The 28,000-nt window shown below is 52.5% G+C and overlaps 1 protein-coding gene across 1 annotated transcript; it reads left to right on the top strand.

Annotated features, from left to right (window-relative positions):
• Positions 1 to 14,453: 14,453 nt before the first annotated feature.
• Positions 14,454 to 18,596, top strand: TCL1B (T-cell leukemia/lymphoma 1B). The gene is made up of 3 exons (XM_008050964.1): positions 14,454 to 14,615; positions 18,041 to 18,211; positions 18,528 to 18,596. The coding sequence occupies exons 1-3, from the start codon at positions 14,454 to 14,456 to the stop codon at positions 18,594 to 18,596; spliced, it is 402 nt and encodes a 133-aa protein (XP_008049155.1).
• The last annotated feature ends 9,404 nt before the right edge of the window (positions 18,597 to 28,000 follow it).

Genomic DNA, 28,000 nt, shown 5'->3' on the forward strand with positions numbered 1-28,000 from the left:
TTCACACTGTCTGTCTGTCTCCTGGGAAGGTGCGCCCTTCCAGCCCCCAGATCCCGAAGCTGGCTCTGTCTGCTCAAATACTCCCTTCCGAGGGGTCTGCCTTGGCCACATGGTGTGACAGGACGCCACCCTCCGTCACTCCAGCCTGTCCCCGTGCCTTATTCTCCCACAATACTTGTCACCGTCTGGAATCACGTCAGCTGGTTTTCGCTTACCACCTGCTGCCCACTCCAGAAAGGACGTCGACAGAGCAGGGAGGGCCGTGTCTGTGTCACTCACTGCTGGACCTGCACCTGGGACCACACCAGCACGAAGCAGGAGCTCCAGAAATATGGAAAGCCCGGCGACAGAAGGAGGTGGATTTGGTACCTTCGCCAGTGGGTGATGTCCACTGTCCGGGGGCAGCTGATCTATGGAGTTTCAACAACAGAAATGACAGTAGTGCCAATTGCTATGATTGCGTTTCGGGTTGGGCTTTAGTTTCTAAAATTGTCCAAAGTGCTTTTACCCACAGAGGCTGGTTAAGCATCCATCGGCAGGGAGAATCAGCCAAGGAAGCTGCTCTCAGACACTGAAGGAATCACTCATGCTTCCAGAGTTCGAGACCAGCATGGGCCACATAGTAAGACCTCATCTCTACAAAAATGCTAAAAATTAGCCGGAAGCCGGGTTTGGTGGCTCAGCCTGTCATCCTGCGCCTATGGGAGGCTGAGGTGAGTGGATTGCCCAAGCCCGCGGGTTCGAGACCTGCCTGGGCAGCGAGACCTCATCTCTACAATAAATCAAAAAATCAGCCGGGCGTGGTAGCGCACGCCTGTAGTTCCGGCTACTCGGAAAGCTGAGGCGGAAGGATCGCCAGAGCCTGGCAGGTCAAGGCTGCGGTGGCCGGGAGCGGCCACTGCACCCCAGTCTGGGCGACAGAGTGAGACTCCAACTCAAAAAAAAAAAAAATTAGCCGGGTGTGGTGGTGCACGCCTGGAGTCCCAACTCCTGGGAGGCTGAGGCAGAAGCATCCTCTGAGCCCGGAAGGTAGAGCCTAGGCCGTGAGCTGCTGCACTCCAGCCCAGGTGACACAGACTCCAACTAAAAAAAAATCCTGAACTTTGACATCTCAATTGATGAAATGAATAAACTCTCGGCCGTCTCCTACCCTCCCTTGTGTTCTACGGCTTCATGCAATCACATCAAACGTGTTTTACCAAGCTAGACATCTACACAGAATACAGAGTCCTAATTTGCATTTTAAAGAGACAAAGAAGATTTGTCTGCAGCCAAGACATCTCTTGCATTCCTAGACCTTGAGCACCCGGAAGCCTAGCAAGGGGAAAACCCTGAAAACCCGGAAGCCTAGCAAGGGGAAAACCCTGGAAGGGTCCAGGTAGAGCAAAAGGCGATCTGAGTTGGGACCTTTGATGGTAGCGCCAGATGGAACCCCTGAGATGCTCCGGAACCCAGAAGGTCCCACTGACACCTCTAAGCAGAGGCAGATTTCTGCACCAGGTAAACAAGAGGGCCCAGGGGCTGCTTTGTGGTGTCTTTTCATTACAGTTAGTTCTTTTGTTAAAAGAGGATTTGTACTTCTGATTTATTTCCTTAAGAAGAAGGGGAGTTCTCACCTTGTTTCTGTACCACCGTGGACCTCCAGGTCCAGCCCGGGCCAGGCCCTACGACAGCAGACATTTCCATGTGGCACTGCGAATCTCCCCAACCTTGAGGAAATCGAGCCTCCAAGAGGTCGGGGAAGGTGTTCGCCATCCCAGGGCTGGGAAGTGGCAGAGCCCGAATCCAAGCTGGGGTGTCTCTTTCCGCAGGACGGGCTCTGTATGCCGTCTGCACAACTTCCTGCAGCTGGCGTGAGGCCATTGGCAGCAACAGCTTGGTTCTCGTGACATTCATCATGCAACTGACGCGTGCCAGGTCTATTGGGAACACCAAGATGTGGTCCTCGTCTCTCTGCCGGGAGATGGTTATCAGGAATCAGGGCCCGAGGCAAAGCCTTGGATAGGGGCAGGACTCCCGTTTCTGCAAAAGGTGCGTGCATGCGTGTGTGTGTGTGTGTGTGTGTGTGTGTGTGTGTGTGTGTGTGTGTGTGTGTGTCGGGCTGGGCTGGGGTGGAAGGCCCTCCCCGCACTGTTGACGTTAAGGCAAGTCTCCTGTGAAGAAGAGGCTGGGGTGTGGGACAGCGACTTGGACCCCGGTTTCTGACACCAGTGTGGCAGTAGCCAGGCTGAGTCACCGAGTTCTCGAAAATACTGGAGTCCTGAAACCATTCCCCTTCTCTACATCAGGAGAGACTTGGGACTTAGTGGCCGGGGCAGAGCTCGAGCGGGGCTGATGGTTCCAGACACGGGGAGGAAGGGCTGACAGGTGAGGGCTCTGGCACGTCGTGGCACTGTGGCCTTGGCCGTGTCTCGTGTGTGTGTGCACTTGGGGGCCGCTCCTGGCTTCTGCTGGGCCCCATCCCTGCCCGTCTCCCACGGAGGGTCCCTGTGGCATCATGAAAATGGGGACGTGGCCGGAGTCCCTGCTTGATCTTTTTTCCCCGAGTGCGGGAAAATCCAGCCTGACGGGTGAAGACGGGCGACTGCGGGATGACCACATCTTGTTGTCATGTGTTTGGCGAAGGCTTCCTCCATTCTTCAAATCCCCAAATCATGGAAACACCCAGGTCTCTCTGATGAGAAAGGCTAGTGATGGGGGAAAAATACCTGCTGTTATTGGAAGTTTCAGGGGAAACTTTTGGGAGATAAGGGATGGTTCCTTTCGATTCCACCTGCCATCGTAAACCTCCCGTGTGAAAAAGGTGTGAATTGCCAGCATCGAGAGGTGGAGGCCATGGGGGACCACAGAGGGCTGGGAAGCCAGGAGGCCACGGTGCGGCCACGGCAGTTGCCAGGACAGACGCGTCATCCACCACCATCGGTGGGAGGCCTGGGTCCTTCCAGAGAGCAGTTTCAGTGGAGGGTAGGTGCTTGGCGGGTGAAGGGTTGGGAGAAACACGACGGAGCAGGTGCTCCGTCCGGGTCGGACTTGAGGGTCTGCGCCTCTGGCCTTTTCTGAGAAGTCTGGCTTTGAAGGGAGAACACAATATTTAGCTACAATAACAGCACCAAAGGCACCGACTGTGTGCCAGGTGCTGTTCTCCGTACTCAGCACACACCAGCTCATTTAGCCCTCACCACTCTACGAAGTTGGTCGTGTTCTCATTGTACCTTGGTTGTGGCCCGAGTAACGCTTGGCTGCTCTTCCTGGATACCCATAAAGCAAAGGGGAGGGGAACTGGTAGAAAGAGATTTATTTCTGAATTCGAATCCAGGGAACAGAGTGGGCTTTTGGCCTCTTTAAAATGGCTCTGCTCACCCTTCAAGTTTTACAGTCTGCCTTTATGAGTTCGGGGTAGTTGGTACCAATACATTGCCCATATGACTACCAGAGCATTGCATGGAACCTAATTTTCAGCCACATTTTGTCAATCATGACATTTTATGGTCCACATTTCCTGGCACCTGTTACCAGAGGGCTCTCACCGCTTTTATCGGTCACACCCGGCAGAAGCGTTCACCAAGCTTGCCATAGAGTAAAGGGAGTTGACAGGGCCTGAGGCATCATACATTGTTGCATGTTGTTATACGCAAAAGTAATACAAATCAAAAGACTTCTGATTACTGCCAGGGCTACACTCTCCCAGCGAGGCCTCCAGAATGTTAGGTCAGGCCTGCTGGGGTGTGGATGTCTGGGGTGCGATCCGATGCCGCAAGAGAGATGCAAAGAGCTGCACAGAAGTGAGGTTAGAAAATAAAGTTTATTTAAAAGTCAATTAGAGAGAGAGGAGTCACCTCCCCAAGGTCGGGGAGGAGGCCAAGGCCAGAAAGCCTGGTGACAGCCATAGCTCCAAGAGCACATGGCCACACCAGAGTCCAGCGAGGCGGCCAGTGGCCAATGGCTGCTCACGGTGGAGTCCTTTCAGCCATTCTCTTTGATGGGGGAAGTTCATTAAGGTGATTGAGTGTCAGTCTGCTCCACATCATCATGATGGGGTCCATCAGGTGATGGACAGCAGGCAGATGGGTAGGTCAGTCACATGACTGCTGCCACGGTGCGGTCTGTCTGTGTCACACAGGCCACAAAGGGCTGATCAGGTTAACTTGGGGGTTTGGGCCCGGAGGGGTTTTTCCTGCAAGAGGCTTGGGAGACATTTGCAGTCCACAAACTCCTTGACCAACAGTGGTCTTATTATTATTTCTATGGCTTTGATCTTCTGCCTTGATGAGGAACCTGAAAGTTTACTATAGATGATCATGCGACATCATGAATTGAAAGGTTGGGCTGTCCTAGTCTTGCATCCAGTGGAGATTTGCTGAAGGGGTGGGATAGGCTGTCGCTTGGCCTGCAGTAGAGTGTCTGAACACTTTCTCATGGCCATGCTGAGGCAAAAAGGCTCGACTAAGAACAAGCGAAGTTTCCTCTAGGTTTCTATAGGTCCTGGCTCCAGCCCAGCTTGCCTCAGATGACCCTTTCAATTACCTTGATACAAAAGTTATACAAATCACAAGACTTAACGATGACCTTGATACTGTATCATTCAAACCGATGGCTACTAAGGAAATGAGGAGTCACATCTCTCAGTGAATTGAGCACTTCTGCAGGGATATGAAGTGTTCTTTGAAGTTACTTACTGGGGTGCAGAGGAGATAAGGCGGAGCGTAACTTTTGCTAACGCTCAGGAACGTGGGTGCCAGCAGGGGTGCTCGAACCCTCGCTACGCCCTCCTCTAGGGGTTGTGGCAACATAGGCAGACAAGAACAGGTCTCCTTATCACCTTTTGACAGGTGAGTTACCTGCTGAAGTTCACACGGCTAGGAAATAGCGGGACTGAGACATGAACCCAGGCGATCTGGCTCAAGCCTGCTTTTAATGCGCATATGATGTTTACCTTCAACATGGAAATGGCGTGGCGGCTTGTTTCTCAAGACGGGAGGGCCCACATGATATGTGGATGAACGGCATGGAGAAAGAGGTGAGTGCCCCCCGGTCTCCACCCTAGAAAGCCAGGCTTATCGACTGGCATCCCCGGGTGTGGGCATCCCTGGGGCCTGCGATCTCCCAGCAGCCATAGCCATGGGTGTCTGTGAAGGAGACACCCTGGTTCTCAGGCCAGCCTCAGAACCTTTCCTAGGTGAGGTGGACCACAGGGGGCCCGCGTGTGACTAAGATGATACCCTTTGTTGGAAGGCAGAGCTTGGAGCTGGGCCCGGGTGCCCCAAGGGGATTGCATGGACGACCAGTGCTTGGCAGTGGAACTGGAGAGGTTCGCCGAGTTACTGGGCGTGAGCACCCAGCACAGGAGTCCCAGGCTGGTTTTTGTCCGTCGATAATGAAGTGTGCGGCGTCCACCGAGTACCTGAGGTCTGGTTTGGGTTCCAGCCCCTCCACTACCCAGCTCTGTGGTCCTGGCTAAGGCAGGCCACTCTCGGAGCCTCAGATCTTCATGTCCACAGTGAGGACAACAGAGTCGCAGCGTTTCCGTGGGGGGCTGGTGCTGGCCTCCCGCCCCTCATCCCAGCCCCGGGTTGGATGCCTGCTATTTGCAAAGACCCAATTTCTTCATCATAGGAAGGCTGCCACCGTGCTTCAGGGAGTGACCCACTTACAGACAATTGCTTCCTTCTAGTTCATTCTGATGGATTCGATGAAGAGCTGTTAAAACCACAGCCCGGAGAGCCAGAAGGAGCGGCGGGCAGAAGGAAGACGCAGGTGGACCTTCCAGCAGGAGCACGGGGAAGCTCCGTCCTGTGGTCAGGAAAAGTCCCACCGCCGGGGCAGCCCCTGCGACCAGACTGCAGGACTCACCCTAGCAACTCACCCTAGCGACTCGCTAACCACCAGGCAGGTCTTCATGGGAAGACAGGATAATTACAAAGACCCGGGGGCACCATCTGTGCTGGAGGATGCTTTGTCTTCCCTGACCCTCAGAGCTCCCTCTTTCTTGGCAAACTCTCAATACCCAGGGCCTTTGTTTTTGCTGCGAACACTTTTCTTTCTGAACGCATTTTCTACGAGGAGTTGGCAGGAAGGGGAGTCTCTGAAAGAGTTTTATTTCCAGCACACCTCTGGGTTCATGTTAGACTTGGCTGGAATTGTTTTGACCCAGGAAACAATTTGGCTAAATGGTATTTCAATCCTACAAGCATTCTCTGGGCCCTTCCGATATTTCTGGCCTGAGTTTGACACTGAGGACACAGAGATGAATAAGATAATTCTCTTATCTCTTATCACTGTCTCCCAGGTGATAAATTACCCCCAACTGAGAACCTGCTGTGTGCGAGGGGCTTGACAAATGTTCTTACCGTTTCTTATAACAACCTCATAGGACAGATGCCCACTTTGTGCTACAGGTGAGGAGTAGGAAGCTCAAAGGTTAAGCTGTAAGTTCAAGGTCACACACCTAGTAAGAGCTAGAACTAACTTTGGAGTCAGGGCCGTTTGCCGTCAAACCTCATATGCTTTCGAGTTCTCCAGGCCCCCTTTCTGTCTGGGAGCCAGAGTCGAGAGGAGACAGAGACAGAAAGCCTGAGATATGATCCGGGCAATCGAAACTCACAAGCTAGGAGCCAAGTCTGAAGAAATAAATGGGAGACGAGTGTCCCCGCCATCGGTGGACGCTGTGTGCCGGGCGGCTTCCTGATTCATCTGCAAACGAAAGAGACCATGATTGTGTCGCAGGAACCTCCCTCTGTTTTCGTAGCAAGGAGAAGGAAGGGCTGCTGGGTCCTCCAGCAAAGCTCAGCCAGAAAAGATGCGTCCAGCTCTCCCCACCCCTCCCCTTCCCACCAGAGGAGGAAATCAAAAGTCCCTCTGACGATAATTGAGACCCGAGTTTGCAAGGACAGGACAAGCCTAAGCTAATGGAGAAAGTGTTGTTTCCTCAGTTTGGTTTTAGACTGTCCTGTCCTGTAGGGGGAAAAAAAGTCCGTCCGTGGGAGAAGTGCCAACGTTATAGATCTATTAATAAAAAGAACTGGCAGGCTCACAGTTCTTGCTGATGAGGAAGCTTGCACGGGAGAGGCCAGACTCACGCCCGGCCAACACACTGGAGCCCACCGTCCTCACGGCAGCCCCCTGCCCCTTACCAAGTGTGCCAGGCTGGCAGCACCCACCCGCAGCACCCCAGCGCTGAAGCCTGAACCGGCTGTAGACCAAGGGTCGGTGGGGACTCTACCCAGGAACAGACAGGGCCTAGGGACGGAGGGCTCCCCTGTGAGCAGTACAGAATCTCTCTAGGTGGGAGACCTGAAACTGCTTGTATAAAATGAACATCGGGCTGCAGGATACAAGCTGCAGAAGAGACCTGAGCCCCTAAAAGCTGACGCTCTGGCCGGGCATGGTGGCTCACACCTATAATACCAGCACTTTGGGAGGCCGAGGAGGATTGCCTGAGCCCATGGGTTTGAGACCAGCCTGGGCAACTTGGCGAGACCTCATCCCTAAAATAAATTAAAAAATTAGCCAGGCATGGTGGCACACGCCTCTGGTTCCAGCTACTTGGAAGGCTGAGATGGAGGGATCGCCGGAGCCCAGCAGGTCGAGGCTGTGGTGGTCATGAGTGTGCCACTGCACTCCAGCCTGGGTGACAGAGTGAGACTCCGACTCAAAAAAAAAAAAAAAAAGCTGAAGCTCAGCTTAGGCTGAACACGTCTGTTGTTTCTAGGCTTGCTTTCACTCCCAACTGAGGCCAATGGGTCACCTTCACTTCCTGACCCCTGGAGAGAGGGGAGCTACCCCACAAGGCTGATATACAAATTCTCCCCTAAAAGGTGGGCCTGAGATCGCTTGAGGACAGAGGGGATCAGTCTCCAAGGACCCTATCTCCCCCACACCTGCCTGCTCACCTACCTCTATCAAGGCTCATGGTCCAGGGGGTGTGAGCTGATGGTCACAGGACTTGCCTTATGGGTCGCATCTATTGCAAAACCCGAGAATGGTATTTGAGATATTTTTCCGATGTTGCATTCTGACCACCGTGAGCCCCCACCCAGGCCCAGAACACAAACAAGGAAGCTGGCTCCACCGGTCCTGGGACGCCCCCTCCCAGAAACCGGCTCTGTGACATGAAGGCAATTTCAATACCCCATGACATCATCAACCAATCAGCAGTCCCGAGCCCTTAAACTCGGGAGGGTTCTACTGCCTGCTGCACAGGAAAAATGCCGCCATCGCAGTGGAGAAAGAGTTTAATATCACAGAGCAGCTGGGCAAGGAGGATGGGAGGTATTTCTCAAATCTGCCTCCCTGAGAATTTAGAGGCTGGGGTTTTTCAACGGAATTTGGCAGGCAGGAGCTAGGGACTGCTGATGGGTTGATGATGTCATGGGGTGTCGAACTTGCCTTCATTTGGTTTCTGGGAGGGGGTGTCCCAGGAGTGGGTGTCCCAGGACTGGCGGACTCAGCTTCCTGTAAGGCAAGTGCCGAGAAGAGTGAGTCCATAGTCCGGAAAAGGGAAAGAAACCTATTGAAGAGGAGACACAGGAGACTGGCTTCAAAGAGAAACCAGCAGCCTTTGTTTTTTGTGGGTCCCTTTTATTCCCCTAGCCGGGGTTGGGTGGTCCCGAAGAAGCAGCTAGGGGTGATGGTTCTACGGCCTTGAGATGCACTCTTTGAGAGGGCAGCTATTGGCAATAAAACAGTCAGTAACAGGACGCCGTTAATCAGCCTGAGGATGCACCCTTGAGAAAGCAGATGTAAGCAGTAAAAGTAGCTACTGACAGGATGCTGCTGGGGTAGAGTGGTCAGCTTCACAGGTTGTTGCAACCTTACTTCCTGTTTGGGAGGTTCACACAGTGACCCTTCCCCCATGTAAACCCTATCCCTTCCTGGTATGTATTCTGGGCCCGGGTAGGGGCTCAGGGTAGTCAGAATACAATGTCAGAAAAATATCTCAAATACCATTCTCAGGTTTTGCAATAGACGCGACCTGTTAGGCAAGTCCTGTGACCATCAGCTCACACCCCCTGGGCCGTGAACCTTGATAGAGGTAGGTGAGCAGGCAGGTATGGGGGAGGTGGGGTCCTTGGAGAGCGACCCCTCTGTCCTTAAGCAGTCTCAGGCCCACCTTTTAGGGGAGAATATGTGTATCAGCCTTGTGGGGTGGCTCTCCCCTCTCCCCAGGGGTCAGGAGGTGAAGAGGACTGGTTGGCCTCAGTTGGGAGTGAAAGCAAGTCTGGAAACAGCAGATGTGTTCAGCCTCAGCAGAGCCTCAGCATCTTAGGGCTCGGGTCTCTTCGTAGCTATACTCCATGGCCCAACAGTAATTTGACATAGGCTGTAACGCTGTTACCTCAGATCCGAGGGGGCTCATGTATAGTGTTCTCAACCTATTCCGAAGAAGTCATCATTGGTCCGGCAGGGAAACACTTAGCTTTATAAGAACATATGGGAGTCACTGATGGCGGCAGGCAGGAGAAAAAATAATCTGTGAGAATCCACGGCAGGATAGCACCACCAGCAGTTTTATAATCAGCCAGTTAATCATTCAAATTGCCCATGTGGTATTTGTAATTACATTGATTAAAGGTGCCGCCTACATTGTTCGCAGCTCCGCTCCATCACCTGCACCCCATGACTCATTACTGGGCATATGCGTGTCCTTCAGGGACCAGCCTTGGCCGGAGGCTGTGCCCCAAGGGAGGGGGTGGAAAGAAGCCAGGTTTAGGGGGAAAGAGTCCATGTCCAGACGATACTCACATGGGAAGTCTCACTATCGGACCCTGACGGAGAGCTACCCTCTAGGAACAGTGCAAACTAGAGGTAGACAGATTGATTCTTACTAGAATTGCAAACTAACCTTGACTCAGTTCAGGTTACTGGGATTAAGCTGTTCAATACTTCACTCAGTTTGCTCTTTTCAGGGGGAAGACAGCATTATCTGGAGTGTTTACAGTTCCTTTTTGCACAATATTTGGTATTCCTTTAAATATTACTCCAAGAGAAAAAACCATTTAGCTGAAAAGCAAGAGAAAAAGCACACAATAGAAGCAGACCTGCCAGTAAACCAGAGTTAGCAGACAAGAACTTTAAAATAACTGTGATTAGCATTTCCTAAGAAATAGATTGAAGGACAAAATGGTAAAAAAAAAGGTAGACATTGTCAGAGAAGGTTTGAATATATGAAGTATCAGACGGGTATTCTGGAACGAATAAATACAAGTTAAGAAATCAATTGTTCAGTTTAAGAGCAGGTAGGAAACAGCAAATGTCAAAATTTGTGAACTGGAAGATAAGCCAATAGAAAATATCAAAAGTGAAGCTCAGTGAAGAGAAAAAGGATAGGAAAACAGAACAGAACAGAACAGGAACACAGGAAGCACAGTACACAGCTTGAGAGGTCTAGCAATGTCTAACTGGAGTCACTGAAGGAGAGACGAGGAAGAAAGAGATAGGCATAATTGAAGACACAATGGCTAAGAATTTCTCCCCCAAATGGACAAGCTATTGTAGTTACGTGAATTTATTCAGGTCTTTGGATATAGGGTCAATGTAAAAATCAGCTGCATTTTTCTACACCAGCAACAAACATAATATAGAATTAAAACTAACATTTAAATAGCACCAATCAAGTATTTAAGAGTAAATCTAATGAAATTATAGAGAACAATTAAAGACAACCTAAAATATGGAGGGATATACTATACAATGTTTTGGATTTTAAGGTTCAATATGGTGGAGATGTTAAATCTTTCTAAATAGACCTACAGATTCAACACAATTCAAACCGGTCTTAGGCTTGTGGGGTCAGGGAGAGGATAGATTAACAAACCAATTTTAAAATTCACATGAAAATGCAAAGGGCAGGGAATGTATTAGGGAACTCCAGAGAAACAGAACCAATAGGGTGTGTGTGTGTGTGTGTGTGTGTGTGTGTGTGTGTAGTATATGCGTGTGAATAGAGATTTATTATAAGGAATTGGCTTCTATGATTACGGTGGCTGAAAGTCCAAAAGCTGCAGTGTGGGTTGGCAGGCTCAAAGCTCCAGAGAGCTCAGTGCATTTACCATCCGAAGGCAGTCTGCTGGGAATCCCTCTTGTAGAGGAAGCTGGTCTTTTTGTTATATTCAACCCCTTCAACTGATTGGATGAGCCTCATCCACATAATGGAGGGCAATCCACTCTACCCAAAGTTCAGACGTAGATGCTTATCTCGTCCAAAAGCACTCTGCAAGTTGACACATAAAATTAACCATTACAATCGCCAAGGCAATAGAGAAGAATAACAAACCTTGAGGACTTATGCTATAAGATATCAGATATCAAGATCTATTTTAAAGCTACAGTAATTACTAATAGCAATGTGGTATCAACACAAGGAGAGACAAACTAATGTCACAGAAAATAGATTCCAGAAACAGACTCATACATATATGGCTGTAAATGTATGACAGAAGTGGTAATTCAGTACAGCAAAGATAGTCTGTTTAATAAATGATATTAAGTTTATTGTATATTAACATAGAAAAAATAATCTAGATGAGTAAAATCTTTAGGAGAAAATGGAATATACCGTCAGTGCCTTGGAATAAGCAAAACTTCCCATTCTTCAGCTCCATGACTGGGTCGAGTTTCTTTTCTCATCCTGCCAATCTGTCCCGTTCATTGTTTGAAATAAGCAGGACTGACACTTGGGTGTTCTTCTTTTTATTATTATCCACACCATCACTATCCAGGCCCCTTCTAGTCATCATAATCTACTTGATTACTCAGCCATTTTTTTATCACGAGTTCCAACAAGTATTAAGTGGGTCCTTATGTCTCTTCTGGTGTCAAACACTGTCATTGCGCTTCCTTCAAACCGAACTGCTTGGATGGCCCTTTTAAGCCTATGGCCAAGCATCAGCACCACCCTGCCGCCCAAAGTCCCCACCACCATGTGCTTATTCTTTTATCATGTAGACTTGCATCCTTAGCACGGGATAATTCTTATTTTCCCTGATCTCCAAACACACCCGGGTTTCCTCTCCTCCAAGTCTTTACTCACGCAGCTTCCTCAGTGGGATAACTGCCAGTTTCCACCTCCACCAAGCTCTACCCAGGCTATCTGCGTGCTTCCTGCAGCTTGTTTGCCTGCCATTTTGGCCAAGGACCTGGGAGGAGCTGAGTAGAAGTGAGCAGTGGTCACGGGGACTCTTATCCAGGCTTCCAAGCCTGCAGGGCCCCTGGGCTTATGGTCTGGAATCATCTTGGGCGGTGTCCAGCCGCCATGACGCCTGCACTTAGGGCCATGCAGGACTTCCTCTGTGGGAGAGGGAGCACATTGGGACAGGGTGTGCCTGCACTGTTAGTGTCAGGAAATCGTGGGGGCAATTCCCGAGAGATGATGTCTTTCTCAGAGACTTGGGTGCCATCTACCTGGGAGAGTGAATCCTCAGGTCACAGGTACCAAAGGGGGACAACCTGGCCAGGTGACATGGCCCTATCTCAGACACAACATGGGCGGAGGCCAGGTTCTTCCTCCCATCACCTGCTGACTCTGGATCTTCAGAGCAGGTTCAGGGCAGGAGGGGTGGGGAGTCGGCCAGGAGAGTGATTGGCGAAGCCATGAGTTTGTTTCCACCTCTCCGCCATCTGGTTACTATGTCTTCCGATCTCTGCTCTCAGCCTCCACCCTCGGACCCCACCACAATTTCCACAGTGGCCCCCGCAGCTCTGCCTCCTGCAGGTCCTGCCTCTCCCCAGCCGTGAGCCACACTTGGCCAAGGTGGGCAATAAACAAGGAACAGCTGAGGTCACACCCCTCCTCTGCCACTCACCTTGTTCAGGCGACTAAACCACTGAAGCCTCAGTGGTCTCATCTCTAAGGTGGGGATGACCGTCTCCAGTGCATGGAGTTGCTGGGAGGTGTCAAGGGGATACCCCATGCAAAACGCCTGACATGCTCTCCACACGTGAACCAAGCTCCGCCCCCAGCCCCACTGACAATCACACCCCTGCCCATCAAGGAGTCAGACGGAGACTATCAATACATATTTGCAAGATGGAGTGACAGAAATTGTGGCTGCATTAGTATGACAAGGAGAGGACTGATGGATTCTGCTGGGAGAAGGAACAAGTCTGGGACCATAACTGTTGCCCAGCACATTTCAAGGACTCACTATGTGCTGGGCTTGAACACTTCACACAGTCTCGTTTGATTCCGAGAGTAGCTCCGTGGTGAAGGCGCTTGGTTTCAGGGGTCCCCATGATCCCGATTCTTGGTGTTCACACCTTTGCATAATCCCTCCGTGAATAAGAACAGGGCTGGCTTCTGACCAACAGACTATGGCAGAGGTGTCAGAAGGATGTGATCCCACGTACGTGACCACATGCTATGAGGCCGTAACGACCCTTGTCGCCTGGGGCCACTCCATTCTCACCCAGACATTGTTTCACTGGGGAAGGAGTGAACTGCTGTGGATTAAAAGCTCGGGCCTCCACAGAGGCTGCCCAGCAAGCTCTCCAAAGGTGGCCATGCTACCTGCCACTTACACTGGATCAGCAGCCATTGCAGGGGAAGGGCGTCGTCTCAATACGAATCCTCACACGAACTAGGAGAATCACGCTTGTGGCTTTCAGAAGGAAAACAATCCTATTCACTGAGCTTTTACAAAGCCCAGGGTGCTTCTCCAATGGGCCTGCTTTGTGATGCATAGCTGAGCCTCTGTGGCCTCATGGCAAAGCAGAGACAAGATGGCCGGGCTGAGCGGGCACACCAGGGCCAATGGCCGAGGATGGAGCTGGTAAGATGGTGCAGACCCACCCGTGGCCTTGTTTCGGTCACGCCTTACGTGATCCTGGACTCAGATGCCGCTGGGGCACTGGTTCCTTTTCTGAGGAGAGGGAGTCTCGTTTGCCCAGGACGTGCCCGACTAAACGCCTCCAAGGGCAGAGCCCACGGAGCTGTAGTCCCTCCTGCTTGGGGTGTGTGCCACTCAGCTCTAAGAAGGGTCTCTGACATGGAGTCCTGCTGAAGGAGCAGCCACGGAGTGGAAGAGACAGGTGTTGGGCAGGGTGGCTCAGAATCCGGGTGGGAGGTTGGCTGGGAGGTGCTGGGGGAACATGCGCCTGCTAGAAAACTGGGTGCTCAGAGAGCAGGCTGTGGGGGACCAGGGAAGGAGGGCAGAGCTAGATGTTGGTTTTAGGGCCACCCTGTTCTAGGGCAGAGGCCTGGGGTGAAGCCGAGGCAGCTGTGTCCCCAGGGCTGCAGCTCCCGGGCCAGTCCCTGCCCCTCCAGGACCTAGCCCTGTTCCCGCCCCCTCCCCTCCTCTTTGTCCCTGCACCCACCTGCCCCAGCTAGGGTGGCTTTTTCCCCCACCACGCCTATCCTCTGGCCCCGCCCCATGAGGGCAAGGCTCCATTTAAGGAGGATGCGGGCTTGGAAGGCTCCACACCTGCACCTTGAGGTCTGTCCGGGTTGCAGCCTGGCGATGGCCTCGGAGGCTTCCCTGGGCCTCGGGGCGCCCCCCAACCAGTTGTGTGCCCGGAGACCTGGCATCTACGAGGGCGAGGAGGGGAGGACCTGGGTGACTGTGGTTGTGCGGCTCGGTCCCTCCCACCGAGCCCGGGCCCAGGGCTCCCAGGACAACGCAGTGAGTCCTGGGGTGCCAGCGGAGGGTGCGGGAGGGCTGTGTGCGGACCCCGGCCCGTGTGGGCCTGGGATGGGGGTCCGAGGTGACCCTTCCCACCTGTGCTGGAAAACCCAGCCTGTGCAGGGCCAGGAGCACCGGCCCCAGGAACCCCTGCTTGTGCTCGGGAGATCGTGTCTCGCGGGGTGAGGTCAGGGCTGAGGTAGCTCAGGGCCTAGTGCCATCCCAGTGCATGCGGGGAGGCTACTGAGTTGGGCTTTGTGGGCCAAGTAGGAGTTCTTTAGGTCCAGAAAGGAGGCGGGACGAGTGTAAGGAGAGGCACTGCTGCCTGGAGGCAGTGGGCAGGCCAGCAGTACGAAAGCAACATTGGTTTCGGATTCCTCATCTGCAACAAGAGAATGCTATACTCCATGGCAAGCTGGTCACAGACAGGCCCCGCTGCCCGGATGACGGGGAAGCAAGTGCCGGACAGCAGACCCAGGACCCCAGCTCTGGCAACGGATTCAGAGGCTTGGGTGGAGTCCTGGATCCTTTTCAAATGCTCCCCAGGTGACCACGATAACCACCCAGGCTGGAAGCTGCCCTAGGTTAGGGCTTAGGTCACTGTTCGCCTTTGAGGGATAAAGCACATCCAGCGGTCCTACTTGATCCCCGTGGGGACTGGGTCTAGGACCCCCTGCAGATACCAACTTCTGTGGACGCTCAAGGCCCCGAACCTCCGCACAGCCTCCCCTGTGCTTTAAATCATCTCGAGATGACCTACTTCCCCTGACGCAATGCCCAAGCATCACTGTAAAATCAAGATTTGGGCCGGGTGTGGCGGCTCATGGCGGTCGTCCCAGCACTCTGGGGAGTCGAGGTGGGATGGCTACTTGTGCCCAGGAGTTCCAGACCAGCCCGGATAACACAGCGAGACCTCGTCTCTACCGAAAACAAAAATAAAAAGATTAGCCAGGCAAGGCGGTGCGTGCCCACTGTAGTCCCAGCTGCTCAGAAGGCTGAGGCGGGAGGCTGGCTGGAGCCCAGGAGGTCGAGGCTGCGGTGAGCTGTGACGGTGCCACTGTACTCCAGCCTGTGTGACAGAGCAGAGACCCTTTCTCAAAAAAGGAAAGCCATTTAGGTCCTCGAAAAGAGTTCATCGACATTTTTAAATGATATGACATGGCTCCAAACAAACTTCCAGTAGGTTATTTTGAAAAAAATGTTGGTGGAAAACATTGAAAGTCTTTTTCTTTTTTTAGATTAGACAATATAGTTTATTTGGAAAGAAAGTTGGAGAGAGAGAGGGGATTCACCTCCCCAAGGGAGGGGAGGGGGCCAAAGCTTAAGAAAACATGGCGACAGCCATAGCTCAAAGAGCACATGACCACACCAGAATCTAGGAAGGCGATGGCTGAAAGCCTTTTCTAGACATACACCAAATAAAGCGTGCAAAAGAGTCTGGACCGAATATTTTGTTTTTAAAGAGCCTGGAAAGTGTTAATGGATGGAAATATAAAATGGTGCAGTCACCATGGCAAACAGTACGGGAATTCCCTAACACAAAACAAAAACAAAACATGGAGTGAATACACAATTCAGCCATTCTACTTCCAAGTGTAGACCAAAGGACTTTAAAGCAGGAACTTGGACATATGTACGTGCACACTCGTGTTCACAGCAGCCTTATTCACAGTAGCCAAAAGGCAGAGGGAGCCCATGTCCATGGATGGATGGATGAACAAAACACACAGTGGAGTATTCATCCTGAAAAAGAAAGGCCATTCTGACCCACGGAAGGACCCTGGAGACACGGGCTAAGTGAAATAAGCCAGTGAGGAAGGGACAGATTCCATTGGCCTGGCTCAGCAGCTGCATTCCTAGAGGCAGAATGCAGAAAGGTGGTTGTCAGGGTTGGAAGGAGGGGGTGGGGAGTGAGTGTTGACAAACAGGGATGGGGTTTCAGGTTGGGAAGATGGAAACTTTCTGGAGATGGTGGTGGTGATGGTTGCACTGGTGACTTAACGTCACAGACCTGTGCACTTAAAAATGGCTAAAATATTTTTAAAAACTATTCCATAGAAATGGAATGGATTCATCAAAAAACTTAGTCATGGGAGGGGAGGGGGACCTAGATGGTGAGTATTTTTTTCCCTGTTATAAAACAATTATTTCAGCTGGGAGTAGCGGCTCATGCCTGTCATCCCAGCACTTTGGGAGGCTGAGGCAGGAGGATTGTGTGAGCCCGCATGTTCAAGATGAGCCTAGGCAACATAGTGAGATCTCGTCTCTACAAAAAATAAAAAAAGTTAGCTGTGCATGGTGGCGCCTAGTCCCAGCTACTCTGGAGGCTGAGGCAGGAGGATCACTTGAGTCCAGGAGGTAGAGGCTGAGGTGAACTGTAGCTGTGCCACTGCACTCCAGCCTGGGCAACCGAGACCTTGACTCAATAATAATATGTGCAATAAATAAAACGTTTATTTCTTAAAAGTAGATCAGCATTTTCACGTGCAGCCTGAGGGGCGGGGAGCGGGCTCCCTGAGCACAACCCAAGGCAGGGGTCCGCAAACATCCTCTGGGAGGGCCTGACAGTATTTATTTTCTGCTTTGAGAGCTACAGTTTCTGCCTTTTTGTAGCATAAAAGCAGCCAGTGGCAGTGGCTGACAGAGTGACCGCATGAGCCATGGTATATGCACAATAAAGCTTTATTTAAACAAAACAAAACGACAGATGAACCACAGTCCTGAGTCTGCTGACCTCTGATCTGAAGTCAGAACCGAAAGCGGGGGAGTTCTTGCCACACAAGTTTCAACGTCTCTCCCTGCAGAAACAGCTCATAAAAACGTCAGGACAACAAATGGAGAAAAAACTATTATCTCTGACTGATAAAGAGCTAATATTCTTCGCTCGAAAAGACGTTTCATCACAAAGAAGACAAATACTTTGACGGAAAATCCCGTAAAGGATTCCATTTTGTTGCAGAACACATGACGTTGAGTTATAGTTTTGTGGTGGGTTTTCCTTTCACTTCATACCTTTTGGGTATTGGCCTAATTTCGTTATTTTTTATGTTTACGCATATGAAGGTCATGATCAAAGCTGCAATATATTTTGGGGGGAAAGACTGTCACCCCAGATCCTGAGGTCCGGAGATATCTTGTTTTTAAAGATTTTTGAAAACGATGGGGATGGCGAAGACAGAGCCCCAAGGGAACAGGCTGGAGATGGCGGCTAAGCTCCGGGGTGCGGTGGGGGGAGGCTGGCTGCGGCCGGAGGAGAGGAGTGTGGCCGGAGGGGGCTGGGATAGCACAGGCATCCCAGGGCCGGAAGCCCCAGGTGACGGTGCCAGGTCTCTCGTTTGGGATTCTGACGCTGGCCTCTGCTCCTGGTGGCCGTGCTGTATGCAGGGACCCGAACCTGATGTGGTCTCCCCTCCCTGCTCCCTTAGCCCGACCCCAGCATCACTGTCTACCTGTGGCACACGCCAACCCAGAATCAGCAGCCCGTGCCCGCCATCCAGATGCCCTTCTCAGGACTGCCCCACGAGTGGCGGCTCCACCCCGGGAGGAGGTACCAAGCCTCAGACTCCAGCCTCTGGGAAGTAGCGGACCACAGCCGGGCAAGTGTGCAGCAGCCCCGGGTGGGAGCCACGGAGGCCCGCCCAGCCCCGGGGCTCGCCTCTCCCCCTCCCTCCCTGTGGCTCAAGTCTCCCTCACAGCGCCGGACCTGGCGTCCAGGCCCAGGGAGGCTGGGAGGCCTGAGGGTAGGGTGGAGCCCGGGTGGAGGTACGAGGTACGGTGCAGGTGCGGGCAAGGGTGGAGGGGATGCCTCGCTTGGCTCGGCCTCTCACTCCTGCCTGCTGCTGCTGGCGGGTGACCCTCCTGGCGGGCTGGATGGGTGTTTCCCAGGGTCTGAGCCTGCCTTCCCTCCTGCAGGTGGACTCCAGGGAGCAGCTGATCCTGACACATCGGCCACAGGCGGCCACTGAGGAGGGGCGTGGCTGATGGGCTGGTATGTTGGGGCCTGTGCCTCGGCGTGGGCCCCAGGCCAAAGCGAGACGACGTCTCCTTGCACAGGAAGACGGTGCCGGTCTCCGTCCCCTCGCTGCTGTTCCCCGAGTGTTTCTCACACAGCCAACCATCACTGCTCCTCCGCCCCTTGGGCCTGACTGCCCCATGGGCGAGCCCTGCACTAAGTACCCAGAGCAAGGGTCTCACTGGATGATACTCATCATCCAATCCTGGCGAGAATTCTGAGAGGGGGATGTGTCCATGTCCCACTTGACAGATGAGAAAACTGAGACTCGGGATTGAAGTGATCCCCCGAGACTACAGAGCCTGGAGATGGCGGCAGTCAAGCTCAAAGCTGGTGACCTTGGATCGCTAGGTTGACCATGGCACCGGGGTGCCACGGAGGGGCGGCCTTGGAGGCCCAGCACTGGCCCACAGGGCTTCTCCCTGACGGTCAGCTGCCGGCGCAGGCCGGGGCGGAGCCTCGTCGTGGAGGGGCTGGGCCGGGCTGGCCTTCCGAGCACACGGCTGGGATGGGCGCCCGGCTCCGGCAGTTGCTGACCGGCTGCTCTCGTCCCCCCCAGGCCTGGCCGGCCCCGCCCCTCTTGCTCCTCGTCTCCCTGGGCACCGCAGTGAGGACCTCTGGGCACCTGCCCGTCCGCGCACCCAGCAGCCTCCTCGAGGGCCTGACCCCCACCGCTCCCACTTTCCTGAGTCAGCAGCTCCACTCTGCCCCCTGCATGGTATGCCTGGCCCACCTCGTGGGGCCCCGCCTGTGCCCTGGGCCTGTCTCCCTTGCCGGCTGCCAGCCATGGCACTCTCTCCCCTCTGTCCCCTCATGCTGACCTGCCAGATGCCACTCCCCACATCCCCTCCGTTCCACGCCCTCTGGGCTCTGCCCCCAGCCGGACCTTGGCCTCTCGGTGCAGCACAGAATGGGAACTTGCCGTCAGCAGGCAGTGGCTCAGCTGCAGGGGGAGTCGGGTCTGGACGTGGGACTCCGCGCCCCGTGGGCATCGGTTCTTCTGACGCTCTGGCCCGAAGCAGACCAAGTGCTGAGCAGGTGTCGGTGCCCGTGCCTCAGTTAGCCCATCTGTGCAGTGGGAGCATGGAGCAGCGGGCTGGCCACTGCTTCTCCTGCATGTTTGGTCCACAGCTGCCGGAAGGGACACTGGTCCTCCAAGGTCACGTGACCGCCCCCGTACTGGTTAAATAAACTTTCCGGCTCACTTTCCACTGTTGTTCTGAATCGAGGCTGTCTCTGACCTCCTTCTACCATAGGAAAAGCACTTGTGTAGAGTATGGGGACACGTGTTCATGATCTTGGGGCATGAAAAGCCCCAACAAGCTGCGGAAAGCAGGAGACTTTTCAAGTGAAACACTTTCTATGTGGCAAAACATTATGGCTCCACCAGGCCACTTGTCCATGGAGGATGCTTCCAAGACCCCCAGCGGATGCCTGAGACCTGGGAGAAGACCCTGTGTCCACAGCCACGTGTCAGAGAATGGCGGGATGTGTTCTGACCCATGTGATTTTTGTCACTGTGGGAACATAATTGTGCCTACAAACCTAGATGGCGGGATGGAGCCAGACGGACACCCGGGGATCCATGGGAAGTTTCAAGCCCCCGGGATGGGAGGATGCCATCAGTCCGTGGGAAGCCGGTCTTGTATACGACTTCTCTCCCGGGAAACAGGCCCCCACCTGCCACCCAGGGTCAGGTTCACACAGCTCTGCTCCCTGTACCCCGGCACACATTCGTCCTATCGCACTGAGGGGTCCCTGGGGGAGCTGCCCTGCTGGGTGCTGTACCTCACCTGCTGGCCGCCTGGCCTCACTGCAGAGTCAGCTGTAGGACAACATGTACTCCGTGCCTTGTGATTCTCAGGGCCTGAGAGACTTGGCTTCACCTGGGATCCTGCTGCATGCTCTGCCTGACGGCTGTGGTCTGGGAGGTCTACCCCAAGCCTCTGCTGTGAGTTCAGCCTGCCAGGCACCCAGCATCGGGGCCACATGGCACGCGACAGTGGCCCACGGAAACAGGCTTCAAGGCACTGCACCCCACCTCTCCATATTGCGTTCTTTCACTTTGCCTGGGCCCCAGGACCTCTGACCCAGGCTCCTCTGCTGTTAAGTTTCTGTAATATTGTGATATAATAAGAAACATAGGCGGGAGGGAGGCTCATGCCTGTAATCCTAGCACTTTGGGAGGCTGAGGCGGGGGCATCACTTGAGTTCAAGACCGGCCTGGGCAACACAGAGATATCTCATCTCTACAAAACACCGAAAAATTAGCTAGGTGTGGTGGCACGCATCTGTAGTCCCAGCTACTCGGGAGGCTGAGGTGGGAGGATCACCTGAGCCCTGGAGGTCGGGTCGGCGGTGAGCTGTGATCATGCCACTGCAGTCAGCCTGGGTGACAGAGTAAGACCCCCAACTTAAAAAAAAAAAAAAGAAATCTAAATTCCGTCTTCATCCCCAGCTCCCGACACCAAGCCCCTAAACCCTTGGCCTCTCCTGCATGGCAGGGCTGAGGGGGCACCTTTCATTATTTACAATAAGCCCCTTTCAACTCACCATATGATTATGGGGCTGAACCTTCGGCCCCGTCCACTGATTTCCAAGGCGGGGAGGGCTGGACACTGAGTTACTCCCCGATGGCGGTGACCTGACCAGTTGTGCCTATACCGCGGAGGCTTCACGCACCCCTGAACCTTGGGGTTCGGCGCGCTTCCACACGAGTGAGCGTGGAGGGGCTGGAGATGGTGCTGGGGGTGGGGCAGTGCCACCTGTTCCCCTCTCCGCCACACCCCACCCTGCCCATCTCTTCCGGTGGCTGCTCCCGGGTTGCTCCCTTGACGGTCGATGGACAACAGGCTTCCCTGAGTCCTGGAGCCGGCCTAGTTCTGATCATCAAACCTGAGGAGCAGGTCCTGGGAGCCCCTGACCTACAGCCAAGTCGACAGACATGCAGGAGACCTGGCCTTGCAACGGGCGTCTCAAGTGTGGCGTAGGCTCGTGGACTGAGCCCTGGGGGGTCTGTGCCGCCTCCAGGAAGTCCTCTTGCCTCCCTGAGCTCAGGGAGGGAATGCAGCAAGACACATCGGCCTGCCCCATTTTTCTCATCATCTCTGCCCACCCCACGTCTCTTTGTCTCTCTGTCTCTAGTTGACATGTTTAAGAACAAGAGGCCAGACACAGTGGCTCACGCCTGTAATCCCAGCTCTTTGGGTGAGGCAGAAGGACTGCTTGAGTCAAGGGGTGCGAGACCAGCTGGCAACAGAGCGAGACCTGGTCTCTACAAAACCTTAAAAAGCCAGCTGGGCGTGGTGGCACACACCCGAAGTCTCAGCCACCTGGGAGGCTGAGGCGAAGGACTGCCTGAGCCCAGGAGAACGAGGCTACACGGAGCCCTGACTGTGCCCCTGCACTCCAGCCTGGGCAACAGAGTGAGCCCCTGACTCAAAACAAACACGAAGGAACAAGAGGAGGAACCTGGAAATCCTTTCTCAGGATGGCAGTGGCTAGGAAAGTTGCGATTCTGCGGCAGAATCCAACTGCCCCCGAAAGCCCCCAGTCCCGCCGCAGTTCCATGTAACAGAGTCTGCCCTCCCCGCCAGGAAGTGGATGTCTGAGGCCACCCAGGACAAAGACGTGGTATGCAAGAAAACCAATAGAAAAACACATCAAAGATTTCCAAATCTCTCCCGTTACCTACACAGAAGGGCCACAGAGCTCAGGCATGCCCACCAGGAGGCATCCGTGGGGCGCCTCCTCCCTTCACAGTTTCCCTCCTTTTTTTGGAGTTGGAGTCTCACTCTGTCGACCAGGCTGGAGTGCAGTGGCACGCTCCCGGCCACTGCAGCCACGACCTGCTGGACTCAGGCAGTCCTTCCACCTCAGCCTTCCAAGTAGCTGGAACTACAGGTGTGTGACACCACGCCCGGCTAATTTTTTTGTTGGTTTATTGTAGAGACGAGTCTTGCCAAGTTGCCCAGGCTGGTCTCAAGCCCCTGGGCTCAGGCAATCCTCTCGCCTTTGCCTTCCAAAGTGTTTGGATGACAAGCATGAGCGACTGTGTCCAGCCCAGAGTTTTCTACACGCTTGTTTCTGTGCAGCTGTGGACTGGACGTGGATCTGTGGCATGGCCTCCTTAAAAGTCTAGACCTAACAACATGTGACAGTTTGCCTCGGGGCACTGTGGGAAAACATTTTGCAGCTGCATCTAGGTGCTGAAGACTTAATATCAGCCACCTGGGCATGTGCAAATGATTTCCAGCGTAGAACAAAATGGAAAGTGTTCAGAAGAACACAGGGACATGTAGACTTTTGGTTAAGAAGGATGAACAGCAGATGGTTTACGTGGCATGCCCGGGAGCTGAGAGCCACCCGTCGGTCAGGGTCAGGACCATGAAGGGCACACTGCAAGAAGCTGGCCTCCACTTAGCCAAATCCAGGCCTATGTTCCAGGCCACCATGGTCCAGTGGCCGAGACTCCGACCGGTGAGAACAGCCACTGGGCACAGCCCTGGGGTGTCTCCATCCTGGATGAGCCCAACCGGCCCTCCCAGGCTGGCTGCCCAGGAGACAGCTTCCTCAGTGGGGCCATTCCACACGTTACGTGTCAGTCTCTTCTTGGTGACAGCTCTGCCTGGGCCAGGGTACTCACGAGTGTTCACCTCTCTCGGGGTCTGGGCCCTTCTTGAGGGCACGAATGGGGTTCCACAAATGCTCAAAGAACCGCCACTCTGCACCAGGCTCTGTGCTGCGCTTAGGGAAGGAGAAGTGAGGAGGAGTTGATCCCTGCCTCTCAGGCTCAGCCTGACCAGAGCCGAGCACACACCAGAGGGACCGCATGTCCCAGCAGAATGCAAAGGAGGCCAGTGAAAGTGTGGCAGGAAGGCGAGCATGATGGCTCATGCCTATGATCCCAGCACTTGGGGAGGCCCGGGCGGAAGGCTTGCTTGAGCCCAGGATTCGAGACCCGCCTAGGCAACCCGGTGAGGTCCTCATCACTAAAAAAAAAAAAAAAAAAATCAAAAAATTAGGTGGGCATGGCGGTACATGCCTGTAGTTCCAGCTACTCGGGAGGCTGACACAGGAGGATTGCTTGAGCCAGGAGGTAGGGGCTGCAGTGAGCCATGATTACGTCGCGGCACTCCAGCCTGGGCAACAGAGTGAGACCCCAACTCAAAAAAAGAAAAACGTACGTGTGGCAGGAGAAGGAGGGGGTGGAGCCTCCACACTACAAAGGAAAAGCAATAAATGTGAGTGTATTAAAAAATAAAGAAAAAACTCTGGAGCTTCTCCTACAGAGTAAACCAAGCTAGAGTTTCCTTGGCACTCAGAAAGGAACAGATCCAGCAGCATGCCCACGAGTCTCCAAAGGAGAGTAGAGAAGAAGGAGGAACGCCACCGACTAGACCTGACCAGACTCTTGCCTGCACCACCACTGCCCACCATGGCCTCTGGACACAGTGGGGAGGTGAGTGGCGGGAGTTCTGTGCTCCTGCCGCAAACGTGCAGGGCTCCCTGGGCCTTGTGGGACCCCAGCCTCTCCCGGGAAACCCCCTTCCCCACAGTCGTGCCCTGCTGTGGAGGGGTGAAGCCTTGAGCAGTGCCGGCTGCCATTTCCCAGGAACTTAACACGGAGTGGCTGCCAGCCTGGGAGGGAACGGGCCCGAGGGCAAACTCCACAGCTGCAGCCGGTGCCTGGCTGGGTGGGTTGCCTGAGAACACCTAAGGCCGGCTGACCTTGACATTCAGATCACAGACTGCCTGAGGCCAAGGGTGCCAGTGGGACATGCTTCCATGGCAACCTCTGCTCCCTTAGTGAAGTCTTCTGGGCACATGAAGTGCCAGTGATTCCAGTGGCCTGGGACTCCCTCCTCATCCCCACTGGGGTAGCCGAGAATGCACACTTGTGGGTACTTCAGCTCCCTTCCCCTGCAATGCCCCAGAAGGTGCAAAACAGACAGAGAACTTGGGAACGCGCCAGAGTCCCACCCTTGGCCAGGCTGGCTGGGAATTCCCTCGGAGCAATACTCGCCAGGGAGAAACCCTACAACCACCATGGTTGCTGGCTTTCTCCCATAAGCACTACCTTCTGGCCAGAGACCAACACTACAGCCCACCACATGGGATACAACACCCCAGCTCTTGGAAGGCCTGATCCCAAGCGCCAAGAAGCTCCAGTGTTCAAGCCACTCCGGCATGCTGTGAGCCATACAGGTACCCAGCACAGGACTGCCACTGCTGGCAACTGAGAAACAAGGCACACCATGGGCTATATATAGCCAAGGGACCCTACCATACCTACATCAGTACCCGTCAACCTCAGCTTAGAAGAGATCATCTATGCAAATGAGAAGGAACCAGAAAAATGATTCTGACAATACGAAAAAACACATAAACAAAGCAACCAGATAGCAACCAGTATGAGGAACAGAATAGTGTCTCACATACCATGATTAACTCTGAATGTAAATGGTCTCAATGCTCCACTAAAAAGATACAGACTAGCAGAATAGATTAAAAAATACATAACCCATTATCTGCTGTCTTCAGGAAACCCACTTAACTCACAGACTCCTATAGACTGAAGGTAAAGGGGTGTGGAAAAATATTCCATGCCGATGGAAACCAAAAACAAGCAGGAGTAGCCATTCTCATCAGATAAAACAGACTTTAAATTAACAACAGTGAGAAGAGACAAAGATGGCTATTATATAGTTATAAAGGATGCAATCCAACAAAAAGACATAGCAATTTTAAATATATGCCCCTAATACCAGAGCCCTCAGCTTTGTTAAATAAATCCTACTAGACCTAAAAAAACAGACAGACAGCAATACTATAATAGTGGGAGACTTCAACACTCCACTGACAGTGATAAACAGATCATCAAGGCAGGAAATCAACAAAGAAACGTTGGAGTTAAACAGGACTCTAGAGGAAATGGAACTAACAGACATCTACAGAATACTCCATCCCAAAACTACAGAATACACAGTTTTCTCATCAGCACATGGAACATTCTCCAACATATGATAGGCCACAAATCAAGTCACAATAAACTAAAAAAATAAAAATCATATCAAGCACCATCTCAGACCACAGTGGAATAAAGCTAGAAATTAACTCCAAAAAGAACTCATGAAACCAAAGATATGGAAGTTAAACAATTTGCTCCTGAATGATCCTTGGGTCAACAATGAAATCAAGATAAAATGAAAGAAATTCCTTGATTTCTTGAAACAAATGACAACAATGAAACAAGTTATCAAAACCCCTGGGACGCAGCCAAAGCTGTGCTCAGAGGAAAATGTATAGCACTTTAGGCCTATATTAATAAGACTGAAAGATCACATATTGACAATCTAACATCACACCTCAAGGAACCAGAAAAACATAAACAAGCCAAAAAATAAATAAAATAAAATAAAATAGATTCTGCTTAACAGAAACAACCATAAAATAAAACCAAGTACCATAAAATAAAACCAAGTACAAAGCAACTTAAGCATGATAAAAACACAAATAAGAATGTGAAGAAAAATTGGCCAAAGAACTTTTCTTGAATATATAAAGCTCCCTTACAATTGTTTTTGCATGTCACTAATCCCCCACCAGCTGAATTCCCGCCTTCAAACACTCCTTCACAAACACAGGAGACTCTCTGCCCCCTTGTCATCCACGGCAGGTCCAGCTACTTGGCACTCAATGCCAAGCACAAGAAAAACGGGAGTGGGTGGAAGGAAAGAGACTTTTATTTTCAAAAGCTGGCAGATGGGGAAACGGCCAGGCTCACGCCTCAAGGAAACCATTTCGAAGTCTTGGGCTGAAGGTAAGGAATCTTATAGGGAGAAAATGGCATGAGGGGTGTTTGAGGGTAGTGCAGGATATAGGGCTACAGGCCTTGCTTTGATGACCACCCTGAGCTGCTGTCAACCTGAGGCGCTACCTGATATCATCTTAGTTGTCAGGGTATAGATGACCCTCCCGGAGGTGAGTTCTAAATCTTGCCAAGGGGTCTCCTGGCACTGGGGAATTCCAAGCACAGTTTGTTCCAAGATTAGCCTCTGGAATTTCTCAAGCAAGTATGCAATTAGAGTAATGGATACGTGCTGAACTGTAATCACAGGATCACTGTGTAAGAGGAGGCCAAAGAGGAAAAGAAGAAAAAAAAAACCTTAGCTTGTTTCTACAAGCTGCATTGTGAAGCTATCAACAACAACAGCAACAACACTGGCTGGGACTGTCAGTTACACCCTCCTGCAGCCTCTGCTAGGTAAAATGCCAAATTTGGCTGAACCCAGTTTGCCTTCTTATTTTCTAAACCTGACAGAAAAATATTGCTGACAAAATAACAAAAACAGGCTGACAGCCTTCACTTTGAATTCCTGATTGCAGACCTCCCAAGGCCAGATCTGCTCAGCAATCCTATCAAGCATTTCTAGTGAGCTCGTTTTTACTGGGCCCAAGATGGTTATTTAAGTTCACCTGTTCTCAAACCCGTCATCCTTGCCCATTCTTTGCTGGAAAACAGAAGACCTCAACTGGGCATTCCAGCTCCCCATCACCAAGTCCTTATGCTCACCTTCATGCGTCCCCCTCTTTCTTCCAGTTAAGTTTCAGAAGCCCCCGTCTCAATCACGCATAGCAATAACAACACTGATGGTAACAACAACACAGCAAACTTTTGACGGCACTACACTGTAGCAGGAGTTGTTCTGAGCCTCAGATGGGCACTCAAGTCTCGTCAACAACCGATCAGGTCTCTAGGGAATTCTCATCCTTTCTGTAAGTTTGCTAGGACTGCCATTAGAGAGTACCACAGACTGGTGAATAGAATAACAGAAATTTATTTTGTCCGAGTGCTGGAGGCAGGCTTGAAGTCTGAGATCAAGATGCCGACAGCACTGGTTTCTCCTGAGGCCTCTCTCCTTGGCCTTCTCACTGTGACCTCATGTGACCTCCCGTGTGTGTGTGTGTGTGTGTGTGTGTGTGTGTGTGTGTGTGTGTGTTTGTGTGTCCTAATCTCCTCTTATAAGGACACAGATTGGATTAGGGCCCACTCTTATGACATCATTTTAGTTATTTCTTCCAAGACACTACCTCCAAATAAAGTCACATTCTGAGGCACTGGGGATCAGGATTTCAACACAGAGATTTGGGGACAGGGACACAATTCAGCCCATGACACTCTCCTCAGTGGCTGCGTCAGACTTGTCCGCCCTCAAATATCCCAGGGCCCTATCTCTTTCTCCATTTCAGTGATAAGCTCATCCATAAATGACTGAGAAGAGCCGGGCTCAGTGGCTCAGCCTGTCATCCTGCGCCTTTGGGAGGCCGAGGTGAGTGGATGGCCTGAGCCCGCAGGTTCGAGACCCGCCTG

This window comes from Carlito syrichta, unplaced genomic scaffold (assembly GCF_000164805.1).
Source record: "Carlito syrichta isolate Samal-C Ts95f unplaced genomic scaffold, Tarsius_syrichta-2.0.1 Scaffold154587, whole genome shotgun sequence".
NCBI lineage: Eukaryota > Metazoa > Chordata > Mammalia > Primates > Tarsiidae > Carlito > Carlito syrichta.

Bases quoted from the DNA above. Each gene is read 5' to 3' on its own strand.
- TCL1B (XM_008050964.1), top strand. From the start codon at position 14,454: ATGGCCTCGGAGGCTTCCCTGGGCCTCGGGGCGCCCCCCAACCAGTTG. The intron at 14,616-18,040 runs GTGAGTCCTGGG...CTGCTCCCTTAG, and splicing joins AGGGCTCCCAGGACAACGCA to CCCGACCCCAGCATCACTGT. The intron at 18,212-18,527 runs GCAAGTGTGCAG...TCCCTCCTGCAG, and splicing joins AAGTAGCGGACCACAGCCGG to GTGGACTCCAGGGAGCAGCT.